The 19,701-nt window shown below is 36.2% G+C and overlaps 3 protein-coding genes across 3 annotated transcripts; 2 read left to right on the top strand and 1 right to left on the bottom strand.

Annotated features, from left to right (window-relative positions):
* Nucleotides 1-1,365: 1,365 nt before the first annotated feature.
* LOC116143675 lies at nt 1,366-2,368 on the bottom strand. The gene is made up of 2 exons (XM_031429117.1): nt 2,280-2,368; nt 1,366-2,109 (listed from the first exon to the last, which is right to left on the bottom strand). Exons 1-2 carry the CDS (start codon nt 2,319-2,321, stop codon nt 1,438-1,440), a joined length of 714 nt encoding a protein of 237 aa, XP_031284977.1. The 5' UTR covers nt 2,322-2,368; the 3' UTR covers nt 1,366-1,437.
* Nucleotides 2,369-5,722: 3,354 nt separating this feature from the next.
* On the top strand, nt 5,723-6,986 carry LOC116143814 (BURP domain protein USPL1-like). Its single transcript, XM_031429273.1, has 2 exons — nt 5,723-5,933; nt 6,037-6,986. The coding sequence occupies exons 1-2, from the start codon at nt 5,844-5,846 to the stop codon at nt 6,796-6,798; spliced, it is 852 nt and encodes a 283-aa protein (XP_031285133.1). The 5' UTR covers nt 5,723-5,843; the 3' UTR covers nt 6,799-6,986.
* Nucleotides 6,987-9,615: 2,629 nt separating this feature from the next.
* On the top strand, nt 9,616-11,569 carry LOC116143777 (BURP domain-containing protein BNM2A-like). Its single transcript, XM_031429232.1, has 3 exons — nt 9,616-9,914; nt 9,999-10,577; nt 11,178-11,569. The coding sequence occupies exons 1-3, from the start codon at nt 9,861-9,863 to the stop codon at nt 11,202-11,204; spliced, it is 660 nt and encodes a 219-aa protein (XP_031285092.1). The 5' UTR covers nt 9,616-9,860; the 3' UTR covers nt 11,205-11,569.
* Nucleotides 11,570-19,701: the final 8,132 nt, after the last annotated feature.

The raw sequence follows: 19,701 nt of genomic DNA, 5'->3' as shown, positions 1-19,701 counted from the left end.
AGAATGAAGGGCACCTATGTTATATGCCATTGTATTGAAAGCATGTGCATACAAATTAACTTGATAAGAACTATCATATAAAATGAGGATCCCAGGGATATGTGTATGCTTGTGCAATTAAAATGGCTTTTGAATGGAAGCAAATTAAGCCTTTTATATTTCAATCATACCTCCTTACAGAAATCATGTTCAAGCTCATACTGTAAGATCGAGCCACACAATTCTGACATTGCTGAAACAAACTGAACCCCCCGTGACTTGATTAAAAAAAAAAACAAAAAACAAAAAACAAAACATCAATCATCCAGTGTATATATATAAACATCACTTGTAATCCGATTTGGTTAATAAAAAACAATCATTTTCTCTCTATATTTGTGGAATGGGAACACTTTTTAGTAATCGATGAAGAAAAGACAAGCAAGAAAAAAAAAAAAATTAATTTTAGGCAAATTTTTATTTTACGAATTTGTAATTGAGAATATTTGTTTTCCTTTACTTTGAGTTGTATTAGAAAAGAAGAATTGATTTAAGATTGTATTTAGAGTTATTAGAAAAGTCCTATTAGGATTTGAAATATGAATCCTAGTATAAGAAGAATGTCCTATTTTATTTATATATAGAGGGGTTGGAATTAATTCAAGGTTATGAAAGAGGGAATAAGAAAAAAAAAAGAATGTAGGATACAAGGGGTTTTGATGTAGAGTATCATGGGTATCGAGAAAATACCACAGGGTATTAAACATCATAGGAATAAGATGTCCGCCTATATAAAGGTACTAGGTTGACGGTGTGATGAACAGTTGTATCGTACTCATAGAATTATAGTGAATTTCTTTCATCTGTAAATGTAAACAAGTTATATCGAACTATATAAAATATCGTGTGTCTTTGTGTGTTGTTATTGATGTTCTTTATTTATGTTTTTACTCCTCCCATTTTTAACAATATTTCCAGAATTTCGCATTTCGTTTTCATTGCAACGAGGCCAGGTTCCGATGTGTGTCACTTCTTCCCAACAGATAATCTAGTTTTTGTTCCAAAATCTATGTACTAGAGAAGTAATTGTTATGTGATTATTGAAGTCTTAACGTTGCTGTTCCTGTGTGCTGGCTTTGGAGCTAATAAATGTTATTCGCCCAAGTTCGGAAATAAATGGTTTATTTTCCTTTTCTTTTTTAAAATATTGATCCTGATAAACTTTAAATTTCTTACCCACAGCATGATACATACAGCACATTAAGGTGAGGCACACACTTCTTACATAGCTTGCACATTGAGTCCCCCATGACATAATCGAACAGACACATTAATTACACAAATGTTTATTGGATAAGAGAGAACCAAACTGAGTCTTCTATAATACAACAGTAAACTAAATAATAAAGGGCTCTCTATCTTGCAGGAGTTTCATTGCTGATGATCAACCCCGGGACATCAAGTTTGTGTCTCGGAGTCCTTAACAAAGGGTTTCTCTTTAGTATTTTTAGTAGTGGGCTTCAGTTCGGAATCCTTAACAAAGGAATTGTCATTGGTGGATTTAGAATAGGCAGCATAAGCAGGGTAAAATACGGGACTAGCCACAAAGTTCTTAGCAAAAGATTTCTTATCTACAGCTGGTTTAGCATACACAGGGTAAAATATTGGACTAGCCTCAAAGTTCTTAGCAAAAGATTTCTTATCTGCAGCTGGTTTAGCATACACAGGGTAAAATATTGGACTAGCCTCAAAGTTCTTAGCAAAAGATTTCTTATCTGCAGCTGCTTTAGCATACGCAGGGTAAAATATGGGATTGGGCTTGAAGTTCTTAACAAAGGATTCTTTATCAGTTGGTTTGGCATTAGAATAGGCAGGGTAGAATATGGGATTAGCCTTAAAGTTTTTAACAAAGGATTTCTGATCATCTGTTGACTCAGGCTGGTGGTTTAAATCCTTAACCAAAGGCTTCCCTTCTTCCTGACCCACTATATTAGCCTTCTGATTAGAGGCTGCAGACATTGCAGAATGCACATGAACAAGGTTTTGGATTGATTGTGGCATGGGTTTATCTTTCATGACATCTTTCCAATACTCCCCCAGGTCTTTCCTTGCCTCTGCAGAGCTAGCAAACTGCACAAGAAGGGAAAAAAAATTAATCTTAAGATTAGAAAGAAATCAATATACTAATCGTCACATATATATTTATTTCTAACTCTTTGAATTTCTAGATACTGTATAAACTTTGAACTCAGTCCCCATTATTAACTTTTTCATTTTCAGTCCAGTTCAAGAAAACGTACCAAGAGAAATGAGAGTGTAAAGAGAGTGAAGAAAGTTTTCATGTTTTTTTTTTAAATTCAAATGATACCAAGAGTCCAAGATATCACCTCTAAGTTTTGCATTGAAGGCCAAATTCTTCTTACTATATATAGATAAAAATACAAGAGGATCGATTCAACATTTCAACCTCGTGGTGTGTACTGAAGTCTTTTTAAATTTTTTTTTTTTTTTTTTTTTTTGGGTAAGGGGTGGAAGCTGTCAAGACATTATAATTATAAAACCAGGCTCATTATTTTTTGGTGATCATAGTGTCAGGCTAGTCTACATGCTCTCAACTAATCTCCAGGTCTGAAGTTATAAGTAGGTAAACCCTCTAGTGGTCACTTCTATTAACAACTAAGAGAAATCAAACTAAAATCTCTTGAATAATACATTTAAGAGTCTCTATCGTATGTACCACCCGACTATCTAGGGGTAGTTAACCGGGGGCTATATTCTTATTACAATTATATTATACAAGAATTTCAAAAAGAACATAGAATATTGGTGATGAAAGCGGTCGGTTCTTATGTATCATATATAATGTCTTGTTCTATATGAAGGATTCCTCTGGTAATATTAATTTCACTATATATACTAGATGTCTTCTTAAACTTATTTTTCTCTTTGTTTTTTTGTATTTTTGAGTTGTTTTACGAGATTGACATCACACCAAATTCAAAATCAAACACTTAATCTTTTGCTTTGAACTATGGAATATTTCTCTCAATTAAGTTTTCACTCATAAAAAACACTTAACCACTCAACCACTCAGAGGTTGGTTACGGTACTCAAATTTCAAACGCTAGTTAGTGATCACCATTCCAAGGTTTACAAATGGAAACAATTTAAAACTAATTATCTCATTAATTAAGTACATTGATTTTGTTAATTATATATTTATCAAAGAAATATGTCATGATCTCTTACTGATATCTCTTTCATATATAGGCAGATTTGCTAATTTTGAATCTACAAATGTTACTTACTGCTATTATCCTATAAATTATAGGTTTCTGAAGATAAAGAATTTGTGAAAATAGATTGAAAGGGATGTGGTAGCTACGAGGTAGTAATCAAGGAGATAGGTAATATACATCATCTTTTATGATTGTTTTTGTGTAGAGCTAGATGTAGAGCATATAATTAAATTTACTTTCTTCTACTAAGTAATATGTACAATATGCATTATACTTTTGTTCTTATTTACTGTAAGATATATTCTTTCTGTTTTTCAAATGTTATTAAAATGTTGACAGTTTGACAGCAAGCTAATCAAGTTATCCATGGAGAATCAAGAAATAAACTAACATCAAGTTGCATGTTAATGTATTGCTTTATTTTATATAATTGTTTCAGTTTATTCGTTCTGCTCTGCTAGATCCGAATGGAAGCTAACAAAAACATTTATGAAAACTATTCTCAAGTTGCTCTAAACCATCTTGATTTTTCAGGACTTAATTCATGTTTGGCGTTGCTTGGGTTGGTTGTGAGCTTCTTCGACAGGTTGGGAAGATTTTAATTTCGTGCTTGTTGGATGTTAATTTCAAAAATACTCTTCGTCACCTCATGATCATCAGCTATATATTCAATCATAAGTAGTTTCTGATAATCAGTACTCGAATTTCAAAGGCTAGCTCGTGAAATTGAGTAATTTCTTGAGTTAATAATGATCATCAGTTAACCCTAAGGGGTTGGCCTGACGGTAAAAAATGTTTACTCTTTTTATTGATTTTTTGGGTTCGAACTACCTTGGGGCCACCTATCTATGGCTTACCTTAGAACATTGGGCTTGTAGCATGTGTAATAGACTCTGAGGATTAGTTGAGGTGCGCAGAAACTGACCCAAACATCCCGGTCATTAAAAAAAAAAAAAATTGATCACCATTCAAAGGTTTATAAATGGAAACAAATTAAAATTATATATATATTTATCAAAGAAACTCTCCTACTCTCTTATTGGTCTCTTTCACATATAAAAGATTAGCACTAATTTTGCATTACAGTGTTACTTAATTACTGCAATTATCCTCTAAATAGTAAGTTAGAAGATAAAAGAATTTGTGAAAAAGATTGAAAGGGATGTGGTAGCTACGACGTAGTAATCAATGCATGAGATAGATTCTTTCTTTTTTTTTTGTATTGTTATAAGAATGTTGACACAATGGCAGCAAGCTAATCCAGTTTATCCATGGAGAATCTCAAAAAATTAACTAACATCAAGTTGTTTGTTATATTGCTTTATTTATTTATTTATTTATTTTTTCAGGTTTTTTCCCTTCTGTTTTACTAGATCCAATGGGGACTACTTATATTAATATTTATGAAAAATATTCTCAAGTTGCTCTAAACCATTTTGATTTTTCAAGAATTCATGCAATGTTTGACGATGGTTGGTTGTGAGATTCAACAGTTTGTGCTTGTATGGCTTAAGCCATTGATCAACAATAGGTTTATTAGAAGTTGGGAAGATTTCAAAGAGATAGCTTTCATGTATATATGTCAAGGAATGTGGATAATGTTTTATTTGTTGTATTAACCAATGCTCCAAATTAGACAATAAATTCTAAGGCATAGAGATGAAATTAAAAAGGGTATCATCACAAAAAATATCTAATCACTTTGTAAGGGAGCTAGGGTTTACGCAAGCTTGAACCCAAAAACAAACAAATTAAAAGATTAGACAACTAATAGGATGAAGTTATATGCACCTAATAATTTACTTTACATATATATTCATATTCTAAGCACACTCTTAATCAATGTTGTAAAACCTAGACCGGGCCTTGACCTAGTCAAGGGGCCAGTTCCCGGGTTGGTTGGTCCAACTGGTTGGATCGGTCGAACCGGTGACGTTAGCATGACATATTGTTATTTGGATTTAGATTTTGAATTTATTTTATTTATCATTTCATCTTTAGATTTGGATTTTCGGTTTATTTTGTTTATGTTATATTGTTATTTGGATTTTGGAATTGGATGGAATTATTTTGGAAATTTATTAGAATTTAAAATTTTAATTATGACATGTTGATGTCATCGGTCTGGTTCTCTAACCAGGTAGGTAAACTGGCGATTCAACACTATTCCGTTGGTTCAACTCTAGATCAATCTAGTCCAGTTGCTATAACCAAGTTTAGAATGTACCCGGATCAGAAAAGGGTCTAGTTCCTAGTCGAACCAGTGGTCCGGTCCAAGTTTTAAAACAATGCTCTTAATCAACAACAAATTTTAAACCTTAACTATTGTCTATGCTACAAACTTTCATGGTTTTAAAAATATCATATGCGGCTATCAAACGGGCATTAGATTAATTCATAATTGACAGAACCATTGATTGGAAATTAATTAACTATTGAGTAAGAGTAGCGGCAGGTTATAAATCATGTTCAGGTAGCAGAAATCATGTCATTCTGAGAGATTTTTCCCTGTCTTGTTAATGGTCATGCAGATTTAGTTTGTGAAATTTTGCTTCAATTTTTCATGGTTTTACACCGTCTCTGGAATATCTCTGCTATTATTATCTGAGTCCCCCTTTCTGAAAGATGAGATATAAAACTGAAACAAGGCCTTATATAATGATGGTCTCAGGGTTGGCTTCCTTGAACTTCCTCCAACTGCTATTCCTCCTTGTGGTAATTAATCTTCAAACTCTGGTTGGTTCACCCTGTAATTTAGATGAAGGTTTTGATATGCTCATTTGAAGTTTAAGCTACTGAATTCTTGAATATCTAACAGGGCGCTTATGGAAGTGGTGTCAATGCCAGGGAGATGACTGAACTAGCAGCTCATTCAGCATCCCACAAGGATCAAATGAACCACTCTTTGAAGATCTTCTTCACCATGAATGAATTGAAGGCAGGGAAATTTTTTCCCACCTCTCTTCCTATGAACGATCCTTCAACTTCTCCTCCTTTGTTGCCCAGAGAAGAAGCTGATTTAATCCCATTTTCATCCCAAGAACTTCCTCAAATTCTTGACTACTTCTCCTTCTCACATGACTCAACCCAAGCCAAGGCCATTGAAGATGCAGTTAAAAGGTGTGAAACCAATCCCATCAAAGGAGAAACCAAATTTTGTGCTACATCTTTACAATCCATGTTTGATTTTGTCCGCAGTATCTTCGGGTTGGAGATGGATTTTCAAGTTTTAAGCACAACCCACCTCACAAAATCAATTGCCACTTACCAAAATTATACTATCCTAAAAGTGCCTAAAGAGATATATTCTCCTAAGATGGTAGCTTGCCATACTGTGCCTTATCCTTATGCAATTTTCTACTGCCATAGCCAAGAGACTGAGACCAAGATTTTCAGTGTTCCCCTAGGAGCTGAAGATGGAGATAGAGTGGAAGCTGTTGCAGCTTGCCACATGGATACTTCTCACTGGAGTCCTGATCATATTTCATTTCGTATGCTTGGAATCAAACCAGGAAGTTCCCATGTGTGCCATTTATTTGCAACAGATAATTTAGTATTCGTTCCAAAATCTACCCACTAGACCAGGATTATTCAATTACTCTTTATGTTGCTGATCCTGGGGTGCTTGGTTTGCTGGTAATTAATTAATGTTACTTGATGTTCTGAAAGTTGTTCAATATGTTGTGTATCATGTAGTGTGCGATGGGAGGAAATAATATTGTGAATGGAACCTTCCATTAATCTTAATTCCAAAAGCAAATGCTTATTCATCTATCTTTCACATTCTGTGAATAGTCGAGACATTGAGGAATATCTAGAAAGGCATTTAGGAAATTGGTCTGATTCACTCTCTATTTATTCCGTTTGAAGAAAAGAAGGATCCCAAAAAATCGATCTTTCTTTTAGTACGAGACATCATTCTACAATAACAATGCTAGTACTTTTTTAAAACTATGGTTTCATAAATTCTACCGACAGGGGCTCAAATTCACAAAAAGAACCAATATTCACCAGTTACTATATATTTAGGTTCAAAATTAGATTTGCTTTGGCCCCCAATTTCCCAGTTTCTAAATGTCCGTTCAAAGCTGTTGAACTCTTATAATTTTAGGCCAAAACAGTTTCCCACAACGATCATGGCGCAATGTTTTCAGTAACAGAGTTGTTCTGCTTCTCAGTGAAAACATTGCTGCATATTGATTTCTAGTTTTGTTAGCTTACACTATACTAATTGTACCATGAACAGACCACAAGAAAATCTGAAAAAATAATATAAAGATCAAATGAAAGCTTCCAACAGCATAAACATAAAACAATACTTTACAGTTTACACCCATATTAATACAATGAACAGACTACTTGATAAATTGTACAAGATGAGTTCTACGGTTCATCCGTTGCTCCTTGCTGCTTTCCAGACCCAGCCCAGCTGCTTTTGCTTGTTTAACAAGGATTTGGGTTTTCTGATCTCTTCTTGCTTCTCTCTTGGGCTCAGAATGGCTGTGAACTATTAATTGCTTTCGGCTCCTTTCTTGCACAATTGAGGCCACTTATTAATTAAAAAAAGGGTAAACCACTTTTTTCCCACCCAAATAATGGTTTAATGGCACTTTTTTATCCATAGATTTTTAAAATAATATTTTATTATCCAAATTTATATTACGTTTCCGATTTTGGCATCAATGCAATCCCACACTACCACTATTCTCTTCTCCGATCATCACTCACAAAAACCCCTCAAACTCTATTCTTGTCGACCCTACAAATCACCGATAATTGAGTGATTAGGGTTTGTGAAATCGCCCCTTTCAAGTCAAACTTTGATCAATCTCAACCACCAAAACCCAACCTTTCACTACCAAAAGACTTATGGGTCTCCCCTCTTCAAAAGCCCCAACAGTCTGAAGCAAGTTTGCTCTCTGTTCATCGTCGAAATACAAATTTAAGTAGTAAAGTGATATTTTAAAAGTCCGTAGGTGGAATATGTCATTAAGCCATTTTTAGGTGGGAAAAAGTTGTTTGCTCATTAAAAAAAATAATAATAAATGAAGCTCTAGGCCTCTAGCAACACCAACAAATTAATTAGTACCACTGAGTTCTATTATGGATAGAGAGACACATCTAACTAACGTACAACTCATACTAAACTAAAATTTTAATTAAAAAAATTCAGAGGTAAATGCCATTGACTTATGCTTGAGAAATTAAAAGCTTTGTTCAAATTATAGAAGATTGATATTGATGATAAGGAGTACTTATCAGCTGACGCCATTACCAAACTCTGCATCAAAATACAAGAGGAAAAAAAAAAAAAAAAAAAAAAGTTAGCTGGAAAGTTGACTATGAGTAGGAGAAGATGCCAGAAGAAAGAAAGAAATAATCCAATTGAACCTAGAGGGCCAAGCTGCTCAGCTACCACTAGTGAGTAATGCATGCACTACCCAGAAACTTCAATAATGCGAAGATTAAAATACTTCTATCGCAATATCTCCATGAAGAAAAAGCAAGCTCATTAGTCAAACTCAGAGCTTGAGAAGACTTTAATGAATTTGCTATTTAAATTTTATAGATGGGTCTACTGTCGAAGACAAATAGACATGCATGATTTCCCTGTTGAATATTGAATGAAATTGAGAGTAATACGAAAACAAAGTAAACAGAAAACACGCAAATACAAACAGTAAAAAGAAAGAAGAAAATGTGTGATTTATCCTGGTCACCAATTAATAAACTATATCTAGTCGAGTCAATATTATTTCAATGCTGTCTCACTTCTCTCGTTTATAATAAAATAATTTGTCATGTGATTGCTATCATGCATTACAAGAGAAAAGCGTGTTTATATATTAAATTTAAAAGACTAAACCTAATATTACAAGGATTCTTACTCCTAAACCCAACCCCAATAAGGAATTAATAACTTACAGAAATCATTCAGCGGTTATACATGAAAAAAGCCCAAAATCACCTACGGACTCAGGGGCATTGCCCCTGCGACCCCCATCCGCTCACCAGTGACCCTTGAATGCGTTTGCGTGGCCCATTATTATTGAAGTGGTCGACAATTCTAGCAATTATCAGCTGACTTATAAAGTAAACACCAGCAAAAATTGAAATCATCAGTGGAGTTGCTGAGAGTCAAAATCATGAAGGGGCCAAATAATTTCCAGGACTGGATTAGAATATGGAGGGGAGGGCCACAACAGACAACTTTTGGCTCTATTTGCAGAAGTCAACTTGAAACGAGCATCGTTCTAGGTGTACTTGTCAAAAGAAATGTTATCTTTTGCTCATTTCACCCCCACTAATTGGAATCATTTTACAGTTGAGGGGCAATGAATTTTTTTATTAATATCAGTTTTCAGAGGGATCAGAAAAGCACTGTGAGGGTTAACTAATAGATCGAATATTAAATTGATAAAGTGACAGGGATTTCCATTGATTAACAATGGAATAAGTATTAGCGGGTAGGTTATAAGTTGACTAGCAGAAACAATTTCATTGTCTTGAGAAAGACTAGTCCCTGCTTGTTAATAGTTATGCAGATCAGTTTATGCTTGTGAAAGTTAGCTTTTGATCTCTGTTCGCTCTTTCTCAAAGCATAAATATAAAACCGAAACAGAAAAGACTTTTAATAACAGAATGAAGATGGGCTTATGTTCGGCTTCTTGGAAAGTCCTACTTCTACTCCTTGTGGTAATCTTCTTTAAACTTTAATTGGCTCAGTTATGATCTTAATGACCAATTTTAAACCTGCTGAATTGGTTAATTGTTTTACAGTGCGTTTGCAGAAGTGGTGCCAGGAAAATGAAAGAAGAATCCTGGAAAGAGTTAGGTGATAATCATCAACAGAACAGAAAGGTGCCTGATGAATCAGATTATCCAGTGGTTGATCATCACAAGATTCATCCAAAGGAAGCCATTGATCCATCATCCCACACGGATCACATAGACCCTTCAGTGAGACTGTTCTTCAAGATGAATGATCTAAAACTAGCAAATATCATTCCCACCTATCTTCCCGAGACAGATCCTTCAAATTCTCCTCACTTGTTCTCCAGAGAAGAAGCTGATACAATTCCATTTTCATTGAAAGATCTCCCTTATCTTCTTGACTCGTTCTCTTACACACATGATTCACCCCAAGCCAAGGCCATGGAAGATGCACTTAGAATGTGTGAAACTAATGATCACTTGAATGAAGAGCTCAAATTTTGTGCAACCTCTTTAGAATCCATGCTTGATTTTGCACGCAGTGTCTTCGGTTTGAAGACAGATTTTGAAGTTTTAAGCACTACCCACCTCATAAAATCAGCTGCCACTTTCCAAAATTATACTATCCTGGAAGAGCCTAAAGAGATATTGTTATGCAAACAACTTATAAAGCAAACTAAACCAAACAAGAAATCAAGAAGAAAACAACAATCAACAACACAGAAACTTTTACCGTGGTTCACTTGCCCGATTAGAGCAAGCTACATCCACGTTGAACTCTGGAAATAGAGTTCGCTGCACTATGATTAAAGAACACCAGATTTACAGTCTCAATTACAAGAGAAAGACACTCCAAGAAACCCTGATCGAATAACACTTTCTGAACCCGTAATCTGCCCTAGGACTCCTCTAACCTGGAAATCCTATACCAAGAACACAGCAGTTCTTTCCTTTGACTGATTAACCCCAAATCACTCAAGAACCCACAGATTACACAGAAGAATCAGACCCAAAGAACGAACCCTAGGTTTTACAAGAAAACGAAGACTGCTCTCACAAAATCGTTATTCGATCTACTGTTACCATATGAAACCCTAAACCTTTTATAGTGTTGACTTCAGGCAAGATCTCAGCCGTTGGCTCCCCTTCTGAATTTGCGGTCAGGATCACTCATGGGCTGTCCCAAAAACGACGCCGTTCCATTTAACATAATACGACGCCGTTTCAGCATTCACTTTACAACAGATATCTTCTCCCAAAATGGTGGCCTGACATACCATGCCTTACCCTTATGCAATTTTCTACTGCCATGGCCGAACTGATAACAAATTATTCAAAGTTTAACTGGGTGCTGAAAATGGAGATAGAGTTGAAGCTGTTGCAGTTTGCCACATGGATACTTCTCATTGGAGTCCTGATCATATATCATTTCGTTTGCTTGGGACTAAGCCAGGATTTGATTCCCACGTCTGTCATTTCTTCCCAACGGATAATCTAGTATTCGTTCAAAAATCCACCTTGTAAACTAGTAATGTCTTTGTAATTATAGTGATGTTTCAAGTCCTAAAGCTACTGTTCTTGTGTACTTGTTTTAATGGTAATTAATGTTATTACTGGATATGAATGTTATTCAATAAGTTCCATATACTGTCGACTGTTCTAAGTCCTGAAATAAAGTTCCGCAACCAATTCCCTTGAATTGTGGCCTCAAAGCAAGCCACAAACTCAGCTTCCATAGTCGTATAATTGTATCTTACAACTTTCACATCAATCCATTAGTAATATGGTTAATAGATCCCAGAGAATCTATATATGCTAAACTTAAAATCCGAAAAATGCAAAAGCAAGAAAGAACTCCAACGAAATGTTTTTGGCAAGAATCAATTGCCTGGAGATTTATTAAGCTTTCACCTAATAACCTTTGTGGAGACCCGTGCTTGGTTGGCAGTGCCAATCATGCGATGCTTGTGTATTAGGTAATTAATTAATTATTAATTACGTCATTAATTGGTTAACTTTTGATTATAATCTTTTCCTAGGTTCAAATAAAATTATCATAATTAACATGATCAGATAAGGCAAACGATGATTTTATAAAATGTGAAGAGAAATAGAATGTGTTTTTTATTACTTTTAAGAGTTAACGACTTTTTCCCACCCAAATAATGGCTTAATGACACTTTCCTATCCAGAGACTTTTAAAATACTACTTTATTATCTAAATTTATATTCTGACAGTAAACAAAAAATAAACTCGATTTAAGCTGTTTGGACTTTTAAAGAGGGGAAACCGATAAATCTTTTTGGTGGCGGAAGATTGGATTTTGGTGGCAGAAGATTGATCAGAATTTGACTTAAGAGTGGTGGTTGCGTGAACCATAATCGCTAGATTACCAGCAATTGACAAGGTTGATGGAAATATAGTTTGAGGGGTTTTTATGAATGATAATCAAGGAAGAGAATGGTGGTGGTGTGAGGTCGCAACGATATCGGAATCGAAAACAGAATATGAATTTAGGTAATAAAATGATATTCTAAAATTTTGTAGGTGAAAACGTGTCATTAAACCATTATTTGGGTGGAAAAAAGTTTGTTTACTCTTTTCTTAAACCATGGAAAGAGGAGGTTGGACTATATCAACTCAGATTCATATTCATATTTATTATTTGGTCATTAATTTATTATTATAATCTATTTTTAATACGATACGTTCTTGTAGAAAATGAGATGATAAACTTAATAAGTCAGTCGACTAAAAATAAAAATTGTTGAAAAAAATTGGAACACTCGAGAATGTGTTTGAAGAATAATGGATCCCACGATTCATATAATTTCTTTAGAAATTATCACAACTATTTAATTATAATTATAAAATTAGATTAATTTTATTAGAAGCCATTAGAAATGTCAAAACAAGATTAATTCAAGCCTAATTTAATATAAAAAATACTAATAGAAAACGCAGAAAAAAAACAGAGCAAAAGAGAGAGAAAATTCAGATCTGTATTATTGATGATGATTATTAATGATATATGCGTAAAGTGTTTTATATATACATGCACACCGCATGTATTTTGCATGTGCACTGTAACAGAAATAAAACTAACTCCCTGACACATCATCTACAATCAACGGTCAGATTTCATTACTTCCTAACATCCCTTCATCAACAAAACATCCACACTTCTTTACCTTACACTTCTTTACTTCTTCATTATGTTCGTTCATTACATTCTAACATCCCTTCTTCAACAAAACCTTCTCAACTGATTAACAAACACACGAACACACTTATTGCTCGCTGTTCACTGCACTTCACGAACACATGAAAAACACGCTGCTCGCTACAAACACACGAACACTTATTGCTCGCTGTTCGCTGTACTTCACAAACACACTAGTCGCTACACTTCACGAACACATGAAAACTCACTCCATTTCATGAACACACTAAAACTCGCTGCTCGCTACGAACACAACACACGAACACTTATTGCTTGCTGTTCGCTGCACTTCACGAACACACTGTTCACTGCACTTCACAAACTGCTCAAGATAATTGGATAATTCAATTAAGCATCAGACATAAAAGTCACTGAGCAATAAGTTCCATGCATAGCAAGAGGTGGTTTAACATTGAGCTTTTCACGAAGTAGTTCAAATCTGGAAGCTGATAGGGCTTTAGTAAATATATCAGCAATTTGATGTTCCATAGGAACAAACTGCACTTTGAGCTTGCTGGAGGTAACTTGCTCCCGGATATAATGAGCATCCAGCTCAATATGTTTTGTTCTACCGTGAAAGATAGGTTTTGAAGCCAACGATTCGGCACTTTGATTATCACACCAGATGATAGGAACCTCTGGTAGTGGCAGCCCAATTTCAGAAAATAGACTACAAAACCATGCTAACTCAGTGGAACCTTGAGCTAAGGCTCTATATTCTGCTTTAGTGGAGGATAACGCTACTACCTTTTGCTTCTTGGAATTCCATTGAATCAGATTAGATCTAAGATACACATAGCACCCACTGGTAGAACGTCTGTCTGAAGGATTGCAAGCCTAGTTAGCATCTGTATTACAGATTAGATTAAATCTAGGACCGTATAATACTCCATAGTTTAAGGTTCCTTTGATATACCAAAGAAGCCTTTTACAGGCTTGCCATTGCAACTGTGTTGGAGCCTTCAAAAACTGACTCAATTTGTTAACTGAGAAGGAGATATCAGGCCTGGACAACATGAGATACTGAAGTGCACCAACGGTACTCCGATACAGAGTTGGATTGTCAAATGGTTAACTGTCTTCAAGAGCTAATTTAGTGCCAACAGCCATGGGAGTAATGCAGGGATTACAATCCAGCATTTTGGTTTTAACCCGTAAGTCTTTCCTGTACTTTGCCTGGTTTATGTGCAGATGAGACTTATCTCTTGTAATTTCAAACCCGAGAAAGTAGTGTAGTGAACCTAGAGTTTTCAGAGCAAACTGAGTGTTAAGGTTAGCAACAATCTTATGAACCAGACTTGAATCATTGCCATTGAGGAGAATATCATCAACATAAACCAGAATATAGACTTGCACTTCTTGGTGTTGATAGATAAAGAGGCTAGGATCAGCTAAAGAATGTGAGAAACCCCATGATAGAAAGGCCTTCTTGAGCTTATTAAACTAGGCCCTTGGTGCCTGCTTGAGACCATAAAGTGCTTTGGTTAATTTGCAAACATGATGAGGATATTGTGGACTGACAAAACCTTCCGGTTGCACCATGTGAACTGTCTCAGTGAGCTCCCCATTCAAAAATACATTATTAATATCCACTTGTTGGATGTCCCACCCGTAGCTAACTGCAAGGCTCAAGATAACTCTAATTGTTGGAGATTTTACCATAGGACTAAAAGTCTCTAGATAATCAATCCCAGGAGTCTACTGAAATCCTTTCGCCACTAACCTTGCTTTAAGCCGTTGAATGGAACCATCAGGATTGGTTTTAACTTTGAACACCCACTTACAACCCACTGGATGCATATCAGAAGTAACGGGAACTAACTCCCAAGTGTGATTAGACTGCAGTGCATCAAATTCAACCTGCATGGCTGCCTTCTATGAAGGATGAGAGAGAGCCTCGGATACAATAACTGGTTCTGTAACATTAGCAATTGCTTCTGTAACATTACAAGATGAAGTGGACACAAGAGCAGTTTGGAGAGATTTTGTCTTGGATCTGGTTTGCATGGGATGAGTGTTTAAGGGCTTATCTTGTGCATGATGAGCTGTAGTAGCAGGTATAGGTAAGCTGACTTCCAGAGGAAAGGTATCATATGACTCATTAGAAGAAAGTGTTATAGGAGATAGAATAGAGTCTGAATGAAGAAAAGGATTTGTAGAGGAAGTACTAATTTGTTTGAAAGAAGTTAGAGTAGGAGACAGTTGTGACGATGACAAAAACAGGTTACTTGGAGATAAGCTTGGAGAGTTGGAATGAGCATGTGTAGTGGGACAAACATGAGAGTTTGCTAGAAATTCTGACTGATCACATGTAGTAGGACTAACATTACTAGACACATTGGTTAAAGGTACTAAAGTGGGAATAGACCAAGAAAAAGAGATAGGAACAACTGGCAAGGACTCAGATGGCAAAGATTCAGACGACGCGGTTGTAGATGTTGAAGCCTAGTTGGAGGAAGTATGAAATGGGAAGTCAGACTCATCAAAATGAACACTCTGACATGTATAAACTCGACCAGAAGGATCTAAACACAAATAACCTTTATGTTGAAGACTATACCCAACAAACGTACATTTAACAGTATGGAAATTAAACTTATAAGCACTATAGGGTCGAAGAAATGGATAGACTGCACAACGAAAAATCTTGAGAGCAGAATAGTTTGGAATACTATAAAAGAGTTTCCGGAAAGAACAGAGATTATCAAGGACAGGGGACGGAAGTCTATTTGTAAGATAAACTGAGGTTTGAAACGCAAACCACCAATACTTCAGTGGCATACCAGCTTGTGCAAGAAGAGTTAAACCTTGTTCCACAATCTGACAATGTTTCCTCTCTACTCTCCCATTTTATTGATGGGTAAAGGACAAGGATGCCTAAAGAGTATGCCATGATCCTTAACATGAGAGACCAAACTCCTATACTCCCCTTCCCAATCAGTTTGGACACATTTGACAGAGGCATTAAATTTTTTTTCTACTAGTTTATGGAACTGAGTAAAAATGGTGTAAGTGTCAGATTTGTTCTTTAGGGGAAAGATCCAAGTAAATCTAGTGTGGTCATCCAAAAATTGTATGTAGTATCTGAAGCCTTGTTAGTGTCATGAAAGTGACTCTATTTTGGTGATAAAAATACCCCATTTGTGATTAAATTGAAGTATATTGAGACAATTAAAGAATCTATGAATTTATTCATGAAAATCGTTTCCTAATATTTTTCTTATGAATTTAACATGTTTGGAATGATTTTGGAAAGTATATGAGTTGATATTAGGTTGTGGTTTATGGATTAAGGGTGATTTTGTCTCATTTATGCTGTTTAGGGGGTAAAATGTCATGTTTTAAAGGGCTGTTTTCTGGTCACTTTTCAATTGTGCAGGGACTAAACTGAAATTTTGCACATTGTTCTATAAAACAAAATTCAGATCGCGTGAACAGGAGGCTGCCATCCATAAAGTTTTCCGGCGACCCCTCGTCTTCCACCTCCGGCGACTCTTCGGCTTCCTCGACCACAGATATCAATCACGGCAAACCACCACCGAGAACCACCACGCCGCGAGCTTCGTCTTCCACCGAGTCGTTTCGTCTCCTGGCCATTTTTGGCCGTTTTCCGGTGAGGTTCCAGCTCCCCAAGGGTAGATCTTCATTCCCCAAGCCGGATCTAGCATTTCCAAGCTTCAGCCGCCGCGAAAACCGTCGGAATTCGCGGTTTTGCTGTCGCTCCTCTTGTCTTCCAGGCACGATCTTGCTCATTTCCGACGACTTCTCACTCCCCAGGGATCTGAACTCCCCATCACCATAGCTCATCGGTACTTCGGATCCATTTCCGCCACTGTTTTTCGGAGACCCGCGAAAAATTACGTTTTCCGGCGAACCGCGGCTGTTCGTATTCCGGGCTGTCCGTGGTCATTTCGGCCCTTCTTCGTATCATATCGCTGTCGGTTACCTCCTCTCCGCCATGGTCAGCTCCATTTCCACCGTTTCGACCTCCATCATCACCATCATGAGCTGCTAAGCTCCGGTGTCTGTTACGGCATAGGCGAGATCGGGATGACTCCACGACTCTCATCACAGCTCTCGACTAGTTGGAGAGCCCGATTATAGGACATTTGGTAGTATTGTGCTCGGATTATATTTGTTTTCGTTTCATGATTGATTTCGTACTTTAATATGATTTAAGCATAATTGTGATGAATATGTTGTCCATTATGATTTAATGTTTTCATAGAACTTGCTGAGTGGTAAACGTTGGTTTGAAATAATTAAATGATGAATATTGCTTTTCATTACTTCGCATCGATTGTAATTGAGTGTGTTGTTAGTTTATTTCTACATTGTTGCGTTTATTGTGAAGTTGGTTGATTGGATATTAGTGTTGACAAATTGTATTTGTTAATCGCGTACCACCTAGTGGTATTGCCTTGTAGCGTTTATCAACGTTCAATGATAGTCTTTAACCAATCGAACTGAGTGATCGGGTGAGACAGGATAGATTATACCTAGAGTGTCGAGAAACCATTTCATTGATACCTTGCCTGTAGGTTTAGGGGATGTAGAGGGTGAAGGAGAATTGTGTGAGTCGGTCTCGTGTCGAACCAAAACCGTAACGGCAACATTTTTTATTATAAAGTTTTATTTGTTTAATTTCACTTTTTCATTATTTGCATTTTGTCTATTTAGTTTCATTAATCCATTGCCAATTTCATTTCCGCTACTTAAAATACATTAGGTTGTTAGTCTTGCTCCCTGTGGATTCGATCCTGCTTACCGCTACTATGGTATTTAGGTTTAATTTTTAGACTGTGACGATCGGTCTAACAAGCCTTCAAGGGAGGTGATTGGTGAGGGTCCCCAAAGATCTGAATGAATAAGTTCAAGTGGCTTGGATGCATAAGAACCAGACTTGGGGTAGGTAGACTGATGTAGTTCACCATATTGACAGGCTTGGCAAAATTTGATGTCTGGTTTCGCAGGATGAGGTAATTTTAGAGTTTTAAGAATGTTTGTGAGTACTGAAATATTAGGATGACCAAGACGTTTATGCCATAGCATAAAATCAATTTTGCAGGTTGGAAAAGCATTCAATTTATTGCCAATAGAGGTGTCAGTTACAACTGAAGTTGAAGTAGACGGAATAACATGACCAATACAAGACTGATTATTGACAGAAACATTCAAAGGTGTACACTTATTGAAAGTGGAATACAATTTTTGAGTTGTAGACAGGATATCAACATTCTTATTAGAGACTCTGACATGGGGAACAAGACTGCTACTGATGGACTTTAAGGAGATTAAGGGATCCAAAACTGCACTAGATGAAGAACACGGTGAATGAACTAGGACTTGAATGTGATAAAGTCCAGCTCTAAGTACCCCATGAAGAAGAATGACCTGAGACATTTTGTCCTTAACCACACAGTGATCAGTAAAGAATTCCACAAGAACATCATTATCTCTAGTGAGCTCGGATACACTAAGTAACTTCTTTTTGATATGAGGAACAAATAAAATATGTTTGAGGTTCAAAGTTTTAACAGGGCAGAGTAATGTACCAGAACCAGTATGAGAGATTGATAACAACTCACCATTGCCAACCTGGAGTTGTTCATTTCCGGTGTAGGGAGAGCTTGTTGTAAGCTATGAAAAATCTGAAGTAACATGATCCGTGGCTCCTGAATCCATATACCAGGCTACATCTTGAACAAAAGTTGGTGAAGCAACATAATTGATAGCAGCAGGTGTTTGATTAGAAGATCGAGATTGTGCCATGAACACTTGATTAGATTGACTGGCATTATGAGTTGTTGGCTGATTTGCAGTAGGTGTAGAAAGTGGACCAGCATTTGGCAAGAATTAAGTGTGATATCTAGGTTGATACGATGGTAATGGTCCAAAGACACTGCCTTGTGTGTAATGAGGAGGAGGAGGAGAAGGAGCAGAAGTGTATTGTCCTTCTGTTAAGGATGCAGATGATCTCATAAAACCAGGTGGATTAAAGTTGCCTCTGACATAAGAATTATGTCCAGTAAAATTTACATCAACGATGATGAACAGTGAAAGGCAAGATGTCCAGATTTTCCACAAACTTGACAAAAAATTATGTTTCTACCTCCTGTACGACCTCTACCTCGGCCACAACCATCCTCCAGAAAATTGATTACTAAAATAAGGTTGAGGCTGAGATGTACCATGACAAGTAATTCTGACCGGTAGGTATAGGAGGAATTAAATCTAGTAAATTGTGGTATAGCTGAGGTAACTGTGTATACTGATTTCCAGAAAGATGTGGTGATTGATCGAAACTTTTCTTGTTCTCATCACCACTAAAACACTAGCAACATTAGTTGAACTACTATGAAACTCATTATAATCATTGTTTTCTACAACATGTGATTTCTCCAACCTGAGTTCAAGTTTTTGTAAAAACATTTGAGCTTCCTAAACAGATATTGGATCAACCTTAGATTCCAGTCTAGTTGTTATATTACCACGGCAACATCATACTCTGAATCCAAACCATCCAGAATATAGTTTAATAGCTC

Source organism: Pistacia vera, unplaced genomic scaffold (assembly GCF_008641045.1).
Source record: "Pistacia vera cultivar Batoury unplaced genomic scaffold, PisVer_v2 Contig432, whole genome shotgun sequence".
In the NCBI taxonomy this organism is placed as follows: Eukaryota; Viridiplantae; Streptophyta; class Magnoliopsida; order Sapindales; family Anacardiaceae; genus Pistacia; species Pistacia vera.
This window is presented reverse-complemented; position numbering and strand designations above follow the sequence as displayed.

Excerpts from the sequence above, each read along its gene's own strand:
- LOC116143675 (XM_031429117.1), bottom strand. The coding sequence starts at position 2,321 with ATGAAAACTTTCTTCACTCTCTTTACACTCTCATTTCTCTTG. Across the intron at positions 2,110-2,279 it reads TTACACTCTCATTTCTCTTG|TTTGCTAGCTCTGCAGAGGC; the intron begins GTACGTTTTCTT and ends CTTCTTGTGCAG.
- LOC116143777 (XM_031429232.1), top strand. The coding sequence starts at position 9,861 with ATGAAGATGGGCTTATGTTCGGCTTCTTGGAAAGTCCTACTTCTACTC. Across the intron at positions 9,915-9,998 it reads TCCTACTTCTACTCCTTGTG|TGCGTTTGCAGAAGTGGTGC; the intron begins GTAATCTTCTTT and ends ATTGTTTTACAG. Across the intron at positions 10,578-11,177 it reads TCCTGGAAGAGCCTAAAGAG|ATATCTTCTCCCAAAATGGT; the intron begins ATATTGTTATGC and ends ACTTTACAACAG.
- LOC116143814 (XM_031429273.1), top strand. The coding sequence starts at position 5,844 with ATGAGATATAAAACTGAAACAAGGCCTTATATAATGATGGTCTCAGGG. Across the intron at positions 5,934-6,036 it reads AACTGCTATTCCTCCTTGTG|GGCGCTTATGGAAGTGGTGT; the intron begins GTAATTAATCTT and ends AATATCTAACAG.